Source organism: Procambarus clarkii, unplaced genomic scaffold, assembly GCF_040958095.1.
Source record: "Procambarus clarkii isolate CNS0578487 unplaced genomic scaffold, FALCON_Pclarkii_2.0 HiC_scaffold_117, whole genome shotgun sequence".
In the NCBI taxonomy this organism is placed as follows: domain Eukaryota; kingdom Metazoa; phylum Arthropoda; class Malacostraca; order Decapoda; family Cambaridae; genus Procambarus; species Procambarus clarkii.
Window position 1 is genome coordinate 1850048 of NW_027189150.1, and position 12932 is coordinate 1862979.

Genomic DNA, 12932 nt, shown 5'->3' on the forward strand with positions numbered 1-12932 from the left:
AATCAGCAACTACATCATTATTATTACATGATGATAAGGATAATGAAGATGATAGAAAAAGAAGAAACAGCAGAAGTAGAAGTGGCAACAGAAAAGACATCAGCATCATAAGAGGCAGCAGCAGCAGCAGAAGAATCAGCATCAGAAGAGACAGCAGCAGCATAAGAATAGGCAGCAGCAGCAGCAGCAGCAGCAGCAGTAGAGGAAGCAGTAACAGTAACAGTAGTAGTGATGGTGGTGGCAGTGGTAGTAGTAGTAGTAGTAGTAGTAGTAGTAGTAGTAGTAGTGGTGGTGGTGGCAGTGGTAGTAGTAGTAGTAATAGTAATAATAATGATGATGATGGTGATAGTGATAACAGTAAAGAAGATAATAATGAGCATGATACAGGCAATAAGGAAGAATTAGGGTCATTGACAAACAAAGATTTAGATAAATCTGCTACTTCTACTACTACTACTACTACTACTACTACTACTACTACCACCACCACCACTAGTGCCACCACCACCACTAGTGCCACCACCACCACCACCACTACCCTGACCACCATCGTTGCCACTGCTGTTGCTGTTGCTGCTCCTGCTGCTTTGGAATCTGATGATGAAGAATCAGTTTTGGAAAATAAGGTGAAGAAAAATATAACAACATTTAAAAGAATTGCAAACAAAACTCAGGAAAATGGAGTTCATCATGTTCAACAACAACAACAACAACAACAACAGCAACAACAACAGCAACAACAACAACAACAGCAACAACAACAGCAACAACATAGAGAAGAAGATTTTTTAGATCAAATTCCTGATTTCATTGATGCCCTCTTTCCCTCAGAAACTAACACCACAAGAGGAGGAGAAAAAAATAACAACATTTATTTGCCATCTACTTCAAGCTCAAATTATCAACTAATATCAGAAACCACCAATTTACCAGCAGCCAATTTGAAGTGTAATTATCATCAACCTAACATACAAATTGAAGAAGAAGAAGAAGAAAAAGAAACAGATCTGACTTATATAATTGATAAATATTGTAGTAAAACAGGTGAATCAATTAATAATGATTATCAACAACTAATGGTGTCGTTTCCTGAAAATACAATATTAAGTTCATGTTTGAATGAAGATGCATATGTTAATCAACAACAACAACAACAACAAGATCAACAGTTTTCAAATACCTATTACAATGCACCTCCAAATTTATATCATGAACATTCATTGACATTCCTTAATCCAACAGTGTCACCATCTACCTCAGGAGCAGGAAATCCATTACCCACTTTGGGTTTATCTCTAAATACAATTTCAAGTTCAGATTGGAATGAAGATGTATATGTTAATCAACCACAACAACAACAATTATTAGTATCTAAAGATCAACAGCTTTCAAATACAAATACAAGCTACAATGTACCTCAGATACATGCAGATGGAAATTTAAAGCATGTACATTCATTGCCACCAACAGTGTCACCATCTATCTCAGGAGCAGGATCCACATCTGGAAATTCATCATCCACTTTGGGTTTATTATCTCTTTCAAACCAAGATGAGAGAATAACAAGGGAAGTGAGTTTATTATCTCTTTCAAACCAAGATGAGAAAATAACAAGGAAGTGGAAAAAGGAAGAAAGGAAAAAGAAAAAGAAGGAAGAAAAGAAAAAAAGAAGGAAGAAAAGAAGAAGAAGAAGGAAGAGAAAAAGAAAAAGGAGGAAGAACTTTCTGCAAAGCGAATAAAATATTTGGTTATACAAACTATAAAACAATCATTCCCAATATTATCTGAAGAACCTCCAACCCCATTGACTTTGCCCTCATCATCATCATCATCATCATCATCATCATCATCATCATCATCATCATCATTATCATCATCATCATCATCATCATCATCATCATCATCATCATCATCATCATCATCATCCAAAAAAAGAAAAAAAAAAGAAAAATAGTTGTTAAAATTTAGTTGGTTTTGATTGTTAAGGTTTATAAAATTTTCTTCAATGTCAGTAGGATTTATAAATAAATAAAAGAAAAATTTGAATTAGTTAAACCATGTACTGTATATATTTTTTAGTACAAATTAACAAATTTATAGATCTACTAAAGAATTGGAATCTGCTAAAGCTCAAGTGCAACTATAATAGTATGAAATATTTTTACCATATGCAGCAAAAATAGAGCTGTATAGTCCTTCGAATGTAGAAGCTGGGTGTAGTGGAGTTTCGAGAATATAATAAGTTTTTTTGTTACAAAAGAATAAAATGAAACCTTTTTTCGAGGAACATTTTACTTTCATCCTAGACTGAGAGAGTGTGCTAGCCAAAGCTCCTCCGTTTTAAAGCTATTTATTATACATTATGGATGTTTTAATGATTGAACTATTGGTTTTAGTTGAAGCTCAGAGGACAGAATTAAATTACCTACGGGACGAAGTACAGCAGTTGAAAGAGCATCAGGCGAAAAGAAATGAGGAGACCAGCTTTAAAAAAAACACTTGGAAAGTTGTTAAGGATAGAGGTCTTAAGAAAACTTTGGTAATAAATTATCTATCAGCTCACCCACAAGATGAACTTCATTCAGATTACAGTGCTTAAAGTAACAGTTACCTAATTTTTAATTAAAGCTCTTCTAACCTTTGATATATATTGATGAAAATATCCTTGAAAAAACAACTATTCTAATAAAATTTTAATCATCAAAAACACTTTATGACCTCTTGTTCTTTTAAGCTTTGTATAACAACAATTATAAAAACTTAGCCCAGACTTGTCACTGGCTGTGCTTGTTCTGCCTGACTTGTCATTGGGTGTGCTTGTTCTGCCTGACTGACTTGTCACTGGCTGTGCTTGTTCTGCCTGACTGACTTGTCACTGGCTGTGCTTGTTCTGCCTGACTGACTTGTTACTGGCTGTGCTTGTTCTGCCTGACTGACTTGTCATTGGGTGTGCTTGTTCTGCCTGACTGACTTGTCACTGGCTGTGCTTGTTCTGCCTGACTTACTTGTCACTGGCTGTACTTGTTCTGCCTGACTGACTTGTCACTGGCTGTGCTTGTTCTTCCTGACTTACTTGTCACTGGCTGTACTTGTTCTGCCTGACTGTGACTTGTCACTGGCTTTATTTACTTAAATCATTATTACCATTGAGATGTTGAGGGTAATTATAACTGTATATAATTAAAGTCAGAATCATTCTTTATTAACTTATTTACCTTAAATTAAACCTCACATTAGTACAAGCCAGGAATTTTTTGGGGGTGCCTAATTTTAAAAATCAAAACTATTAATAATGTCATCAATTCTCAATATATATTTCTACACAATAATAACTCCAATAATCATATGTCTATTCTCATATAAAAATGAACAGTAGACCTAATAAAAATGGGCACACTAGATGTTTGTACATGAATGTATTTTTCATTTAAAACACTTTTAATAACCATAGGAAAGTTGGAACCAAACATTATCACTAGTCGTCCTTGGAAATTTTTAAGTATACTAACGATAGTCATATAAAAATTCCCAATTGGTTCATTGATTATAAGTATATTGGCATTTGAATATTCTTTATTAATACAAGTTTCTTTAACTATATGCCTAATATACCCGTTTGGTAACCATTTAACTGCAGTTATATACTCTAATCTTTCTGTGTTTTCTGTTGGAATAATGCTCACACCTCGATTCAGCAAAAAACTCTCAACCCATCCACCACGAGCATAAATAGACACCACAGTGTCCTTTGGGTTTATAAAACTCATTATTTCATCAAGTTCCTTCATGGTAAGTATATGCTTTCCAAAAATAAAAATGTGCTCTTGCCAATAACAATCGTTAGCATAATTACAAATATTTTGAAGATGTTCTAATCTTATTTTTGATGCACAATTTAAGACAGTAGATTTCGGCTGGAAATAAGCAATTTCACCTTGCCAAGATAATCGTTCATCTTCAGAAAAGAAAGATGAACGTGGATAACCATCTATTGGTAGTTCAGGGTGGAATTGAGGTGAAAATTTATTATTTATATGATGTCCCCAGAATGGAACATGTGCAACTGAAAGATCTTGCAACAGAATGTGATCTAAATCAACTTCAATATTTACTAACTTAGGTAGAGAGGATTTCTTTTTCTTTGGGTGTATCATTAACATTATTAAATGTAAAAATGCACCATGAAATAAATCTGTTTGGTTGCCTTCAGGAAATTCTTTGATTATTATGATATATGTACTGTAAAATAGAATAATTAAATAAAATAAAGTTAATATAACCTGATAACAGTTCATATAAAAAAAAAGGAGTAACATTAATCCCATACTTAAAACCATATAATAACCATGTACTCCATAGATTAATTTCCACATAAAATAAGTAATCATTAAACATGCTACTAGAAATAAGACATTTGTGTCATCTATAGTACATATACCAATTCCTAAGCAGAAATATATAACCATATATTGAACTTGCTTCCTGCAAACTTCTCTGTTTCTTTCACATATTAGGCAAAAAAGAAGTGCAACAAAATTCACTTCTCTAAGCCCTGAATAATACCAAAAAAGACCACAAAGAACTGTCCACAGGTTAAATATGTGTGTACTATAAACATCATCTAAATACAGTTGAATTTCATATGAAAGTGGTTGCCAAATGAAATCTTCTAACAGCAACATCATGATGATAATGATGATGATGATGGAAGCCAATCAATAAGTCTATTCTTACTTAAACATCCTGTAGACAAAAGAAAAAAATATGATTTAGATTATTTCCACACCATACAACACATACATACATAAATCAGCGATGTTTCTTATATTTATAGACTTCCCCATCTTTATATATATGAAGATCAATAGTTCGAAGAATATCCCCTAAACATTCTAAATTGTTTTCAGATTTTGTTTTAGGAAGGCAGTTTAATCTTTTAAGATTTTGTTTGGGGAGAGAACAGAGAAGAATAGTCTCTTACCAATTTACACATTTAAATTTTTTCATAAGTAAATTATACAAATTATATATAACAATTCTTGTTACTTCATTGACATATTTTACAGTAGGTGATCGATTATATACATTACTTAAATTATCTTTTAGGTCATATATATCGGTATGGGACAGAAGAATGGGTTTAATACATCTTTCATTCAATATAAGTTTTCTAATTAGAGAATAAGGTATTTTTCCTTGTATAGTCCAAATAGATTCCATAAGAGCCCATCCTTGATATCGTAACGTATTTTCTAAGAGAATAATGTATAATTTGATAATATGAATTCTTTTTAGGAGTTTGTATAAATAATAACTGAATTGTCTTCGAATAAAATCAAGAATAAATTCACATCGGTAATGATCCCATTTTCCATTTATTATTAAAAACCCAATATTTTGACATATATCTATATATGTGTCAAACATAACTGATATAATATTATTAAATTCACTATCTAACATATCAAACATTGGCAAATAAATATGCTTTATATTATAATTATAAAGATTAATTGAATAATTTAATATATCAATAAAATATTTACCAACTAAAATTTTAACTTGTGAATCAGTAATAACATCTCCCATTATTTTTTTATTTAATAAAAAATCAAATGGTATGGTAAATAAATTTGTTTTTGGTATACGACTACACTCAGGAACAGTACTTACTGTGATTACAGGAACAGATGAACTGGTCTATAAACCCTCATAATTTGCCTGTTTATATACCTTCCATCCCAGGTATACAATAATTACTATCTCTATTATAATCTCATTTGTGTTATTATTATCTTTCCATAAAATATAGTGAGACTAAGACGTGGAGGTAGGGGAAGGGGGATGGGGGTGCATCCAAGAATCTCTCTATCAAGTCGATAATATGGCCAGATTCTCGACGTCCTTATTTTTGCAAGCGTCCATGAACACATCATCTTCTTCATCAGTGAAGTGTCGCTACTGCCATCCTTGACCCCGACTCAAAACTTAATTTAACCCCCAAAAAATATAAAAATTGGTGTTCTATGATAATGTATAAATACTATAAACCTCATTGAGATGGTAACTAAAATACAAAGTTAGTTGGTATAGTTTGACAACCAGTTGTAACATATCTATATTTATAATATAATAATTAATATATGGTCAGTTTAAATGTACATTTTTTATATAAAATAGGATGAAATAAAATATTAATATACAGTTATTCCTCATCATTGATATTTGCACATTGAGCACATATTAAATCAAAACTATTAAAACGTGTAAATCTTACCGCTACCATATCACACCAATTGATTTTTTGTTTTAGAGCAAAATATTCATCCTTTAGAGATTTAGAACAATGAAGACAGTAGTGGCGTTCACTTATATTAATTTCATTAAATGTCGCCAATTGTTGTCCAAGAATTGTATTAATATCTTTTTCAAATGAATTATTCAATTCAATTTCCAATACATCAAATTTTAAATTGTTAGTGATTGTTGCAATCATATGATGTTCACAAATTACATCTTTTCCTTTAAATAATCGAACTAATGAAAATGTTGGCTTAGTTTGAAATGTTATTAACATATCTGTATAAATGATATAATAATTATAACTTGGATGATATTCACCATTAAAGGTGCATTTTGTTTTTAACCAAAATATAAAATCTGGTGTTCTATGATAAGATAATGCATAGGCACTATAAATCTCACTGTAAGTTAACGGAGGTGGTAACCAACAATTGCATTCACCATCATATTCATGTCGGTCATATAAATTATATATAGAGAGAACATCATCTAGAAATCTTTGAAAACTCCCATCTATTGTAATAACACAAAATTTTTCCATATAAGAATTACAATAATGGTCATAACAGTACATATATATACTTGAAATAGATGAACAAATAACTAAAACATTGTCTTCACAACTCCTTTCTTGCACCTGACACATTTCAGTACTTACAGGAATTATAAAGTTACGTAGTCCCAAAATACAATACATAATCCAACATAAATCCTGATTCCTCTTACTTACCATTAGTAGATATACATTAATATTTAAATTATAACAGGGTTTATTTTGTTCAGATAAAATGTTTCTAAATTTGATTACTGAAATTTCTTTCACTTTTTTTCTCCAGTCTTCCTCCCTATTAATATCAGAAGAATCTGGCATAAGCACCAATACATCAAAAGAAAAAGAAAAAGAATTAAACATAGAAAATGAACAAATAGCATTTTGCGGTAACTGTTGTACAAGTGGTGATTGTGGCTGCGATTCGATAATTAAAAATTGCAAAGATGAATGCCGCTTTACTATCTTCAAAACTATACTGACTATATCCACTCCAGGAACATAATCGACACGTGTAATTTCACCTTTACTTGGAACATGATTGATTAGAAGGGCCTGTTCACAATAATATGTTTGTTCTGCCGATTGAAGAATTATATTTTCTGTCAGATAGAGTGCAGAATGTACCTTATAATGATTAATATTAGATTGCTGTAAGTTTTGAAAAGAAAAAAGAAAAATAACTGTATATCCATAAAAAATATCCAGAACAGTTGACGTGGGATACATTCGAAGACAAATATTTAACAATTGTAAAATTTCATCTGTATCCCGAGAGAACATTGTCATAGCTGTCACTAAAGACCACACTTTGTTTTTGTTTATCATACCTTTTAAAGGATGATTAACACTCGTCATTGTTTTTAATGTTGATGTAAACATAGGATGATCATTCAATAACTCAAATAGTTCAGAGTCTTTTTTTTCTTGACCCATTTTCGACCAGTTATTCATTTTAGTCTCGATCATCTTTAGAAGGCCTCTCATACAGTATCTTCCATCGGTTATGTTGTATTTGATGTAACATAATTGTTCCACAATATAGGATGCATTGTAAAGAGACAAATTACCATCTTCATTGCTATGTAGAAGTGGACTAGGGAAAAGAGTATATGAATCCCATATTAATCGATGATAAAGAGTGCGGAATGGCATGTATGACGAGTCAAGAATAACATGGCTCCAAATTTTACAAACTCTGGAACAAATAATTAAAAGATGACGATATGGAACAAGTGCAAATATGTTTTCTAATAACACCTGTGGTAGGGACGACATTTTTTGGATTAGAGTTTGCATCAACACCTGTTGTATTACAGTGTTCAGTAAGCAAAACAGTAAGTAATTTAAGTAGGGTAGTAGTAGTAGTAGTAGTCTTTTTTTTTTTTTAATCAGGGACATAAATCTCTTTTTTTTCAACTATTCATCAGGGTGTTTGTGACTGCTGTCACATCTGCACACGTTCAATGTTGAATATACTATCCAATATCATTGGATACTAACCAGAAAACTAATCAATATCGACATAGTATAGAGTATATAGTATAGTGCTGGATACTGGAAAACAATCCAACATTGAATGACTCATTCAACATTGAATTACTCATTCAATATTGAATGGTATTCCAATATTTAATATAATATCCAATATCACTTAATACTGGAAAACTACTCAACAGGATAAAAACAATAACATATTTGACTTTGGTTGCATAATTACTTTATTTTTTAAAAATATCTGAATTAAAAATCATATAATTAAAAAAGAGAAAATTAAGAATGAATAATTTACTGTCAACAATTATTATGTTAATAATATTAATTATTTTCCTAACAGTTATAGTAGTCATTAATTCACGGAAAAAATCTAAAAATACTAAAAAATTATATAAAAAGGAAAACAATTACAATTCCATCAGCCATGACACAACACCAAAGTCCATTGAGCTAATAAAAGATGTAGGAGGAGGAGTGGGAGGGGAATTACACAACGTAGGAGTAGTAGGAGGGGAATTACACAACGCAGGAGTAGTGGGAGGGGAATTATACAACGCAGGAGAAGGAGTAGAGTTACATGATGCAGGGGAAGGAGGAGCAGAAGAATTACAAGACGATGGAGAGGGAGGAGGAGGAGGAGGAGGAAGAGGAAGAGAATTACAAGACACTGGAGAAGGAGGAGTAGGAGGAGAATTACAAGATGCCGGAGAAGGAAAAGGAGGAGGAGGAGAATTACATGATGCCGGAGAAGGAAGAGGAGGAGGAGGAGGAGGAGGAGGAGGAAGAGGAGGAGGAGGAGTAGGAGAATTACAAGATGTCGGAGAAGGAGGAGGAGGAGAAGAAGGCGGAGTAGAATTACAAACAAGTGAAAATGAGTCCTCTGGCGTTCCTCACGTCATCAGTCAAATGGAATCCGTCGAACAACCTCATGAATTACTTCAAGAATTATTACAATCCTCCACAGATTCGTCTGAACTTCGAAAATCCCAAATGAAATCCAAACTTATAGAATCATTATTCTCGCCATTTATCGAAGACATAAAAACTTATAAAGGTCTCTTTATTGTTCCCAGACCACCAATTTCGTATAATCCTAAAACTATTACTGAAACTGATAAGACACTAATTCAACCCTTTAATAAATTCCTTAGTTATTATGATGAAATCCACAACTTTACCAATGGTTATTCTGCATATTACATAAATAAACTATATACAAATTCTAATATTGATAGGGGATATTATACAAAAAATCCAATTATATTAATATTTCCATGGAATTTCCATAATTTCACACCTGATATTTATACAGATCGACGTGAAATAAAAGACGTCAAATTAAAGAACAATTTAGATGCATCACGTAAAAAATGTCGAAAGGAAGGAAAACGATTTTACATGAATAAATTGTTGATATCATGTACCCATGCTGCAAGTCAAGATATATTTAATTGTGGATTTTATTCCGACAGTTTCCCAATGAAAGAAAATTCACTACCCCCATTCGTGGTTATGAAACTTGAACTCGAAGACGGTCATAATGAGGTGGAATGTAAAATGTTAGCTAAGAATATTAATTCCTCAGACACATTTGCTAGCATTAAATTTAACATTTATGTGGAAGTCGAGAAAGAAGAACAAACAAAAGAATCACATGGAGGAGGAGAATTACAAAATGCAGGAGAAGGAGTAGGGAAGGTAAAAACTTCACAAACAGTAGAAGGAGGAGGAGGAGGAGGAGGAGGAGGAGGAGAACCACAAACAGTTGGAGGAGGAGAAGGAGGAGGAGGAGGAGGAGACCCACAAACAGTTGGAGGAGAAGGAGGAGGAGGAGGAGGAGGAGGAGGAGACCCACAAACAGTTGGAGGAGGAGAAGGAGGAGGAGGAGGAGGAGGAGGAGACCCACAAACAGTTGGAGGAGAAGGAGGAGGAGGAGGAGGAGGAGACCCACAAACAGTTGGAGGAGAAGGAGGAGGAGACCCACAAACAGTTGGAGGAGAAGGAGGAGGAGACCCACAAACAGTTGGAGGAGGAGAAGGAGGAGGAGGAGGAGGAGGAGGAGACCCACAAACAGTTGGAGGAGGTAGAAGGAGGAGGAGGAGGAGACCCACAAACAGTTGGAGGAGAAGGAGGAGGAGGAGGAGGAGACCCACAAACAGTTGGAGGAGAAGGAGGAGGAGACCCACAAACAGTTGGAGGAGAAGGAGGAGGAGGAGGAGGAGGAGGAGACCCACAAACAGTTGGAGGAGGAGAAGGAGGAGGAGGAGGAGGAGAACCACAAACAGTTGGAGGAGGAGTAGGATCACATAGAACCCCCCACCGAAAAAAAGATAAAAAAAAACTGGATTCAGTTTAGTGGAAGAAAACGTATTTATCTTGACCCAGACGCTGGTCTTATAGAGTCATTTTAATTTTATTTACTCTGATATATAAAAGGCCCGGAGATTTTATATACTCTGGTATATAAAACGTCAAAAAAGTAGATAAAACTATCAATTGAATATAAAATTAAAGGTTCCCACCAGGCTTCTGTGCTGGCTAGGGTTCAAGTCTCCTGGTGGGAAAGTGTTCTCAAGTTGTATAACTTCACTCTCGTGTTTAGGAGAGTTGTGAATCAAGCATAGACATAGTGTTCTCCCATATTAACAGGGACTTGATGAAAAACGTAAAAATGATAGTCATCCTTAAGAATTATTTGACTCTAAAATTCAGGGATGGTCAACTTCTTGGGCTGCTCCCAAGAGAACTGTTGCCGTCCAAAATGTCCATAACACGACGTATCACTGTAAATTGGTCTCTTTAAGCCCAGCTCCTTGACAATATGTCCTAGTCGTAGATCAAAGTTGTGGTTAACAATCTTCAGAAGCTGTTTTGATGTGTACTGTGAGGTGCCATAGTGGAAGATGCTGATGCTTATGGGGTGCACAACACTAATGGCGTAAGATACCTGAACCAAACAGCGTCTACATAATTTGTTTTTCACCAGTGACTTGGCAACCCATCGGGCGGCATAGGCCGCTGAGCGGTCAATCTTTGTGTAATCTTTGCCAGAGAATGCTCCCCCGCCGTGAGCGCCCCACCCACCGTAAGTGTCAACGATGATTTTCCTACCAGTTTGCCCAACGTTACCTTGAGGTCCACCCATGATGAATTCTCCGCAAGGGTTGATGTGGTATTTCGTTTGAGTATCTATATATTTTTCAGGAATAATGACCTTGATGACCTTCTCTATAACCTCGTCACGCAAAGCTTCGACAGTAATTTGTTCCGAGTGCTGTACAGAAGCGACAACAGTGTTTACTCTTTTGGGAATAACAGCTCCTTGATCGAAGGCATACTGGCATGTGACTTGAGTCTTACAGTCAGGTCGCGCCCACCAGAACGTCCCATCTCTTCGCAGCTCTGCAATCTTCTGATTGAGACGGTGTGCCAGCATAATAGTTAAGGGCATGCACTCATCGGTCTCATCAGTGGCATAACCAAACATCAGTCCCTGGTCCCCTGAACCAGTGTTGTCATCACTGCGCCCGATGTGTACACCATTAGCAATCTCCGCACACTTTTGCTCCAGGGCCAGAAGAATATTACAGGTCTTGTAGTCAAAGCCCTTTCGTGAATCATCAAAACCAATTTTCTTAACAATATCACGCACAATTTGTTGATAATTAACTTGGGCCTTGGACGTAATCTCCCCACAGATCAGGATCATACCAGTTTTGGTACACGTTTCACAAGCAACTTTGGCGTAAGGGTCCTGGCTAAGATGGGCATCAAGCACTGCGTCGCTGATCTGATCGCAAATTTTGTCGGGGTGGCCTTCGCCTACGCTCTCACTGGTGAAGAGGAACGTCTCATGATCTCCATCCATGCTCTCAGCGCACTATCCTGGGGAACGAAAATGTTACTTCTAAGTACTCTTGAATTTGGGACCAGGTTTCCTTGGCTAGATTTTAACTAAATAAAAATCCGTTATGTAAAGGAATATTATTAAAAACATTGACCTAATTGTGTGAAGAGAGAAAGAGAGAGAGAGAGAACGCTAACCTGGTCACGTGGAGAGAGAGCAACTGAGCAACTGTAAAGCAAGTGTGCAGCTGCTCTGTCTTATAACAAAACTGTGAGTCAAAAAAGAATATGGATCATTTATTTTATTTTGAAATGATTATAAACCATTAAAAAAAAAACATTATTACTCATTCTAATTGGAAGAGTGAATGTATAATTTGGTAACCGTAATCCTTAACTCTTTATGAACATAATAATTCCATCTGGTGAAAGGGATAATAATAATATTGTGTCAATAATTATAGAAGTATTTATTAGTCATATATAAAAATGTAATAGAAGGAACAATAAAATTTGAAATTCAATTCATATATTTCCAACCAGTCTCCAAGGTAAACAGCCTCTGTCAAATGGTAGATAAGATACATTATAAATCATCTTTATTATATGTTGTTTATAAAAAGCTGCTGTACATGTGGACATTTGTATCCAAGATGTTTTTTCTCCATTATTAATTCTCTCCCGCAACCACCACATTCTCTTTTTTTGGGGGGTTCATAATGATTGAGATGACGAT

General features: G+C 34.5%; 1 protein-coding gene across 1 annotated transcript; it reads right to left on the minus strand.

Annotated features, from left to right (window-relative positions):
- Positions 1-11007: 11007 nt before the first annotated feature.
- Positions 11008-12218, minus strand: LOC123748789 (S-adenosylmethionine synthase-like). Its single transcript, XM_045730936.2, has one exon. The coding sequence runs from the start codon at positions 12216-12218 to the stop codon at positions 11052-11054; it is 1167 nt and encodes a 388-aa protein (XP_045586892.1). The 3' UTR covers positions 11008-11051.
- Between the last annotated feature and the right edge of the window lie 714 nt (positions 12219-12932).

Coding starts and splice junctions, on each gene's coding strand:
- LOC123748789 (XM_045730936.2), bottom strand. CDS start 12,218: ATGGATGGAGATCATGAGACGTTCCTCTTCACCAGTGAGAGCGTAGGC.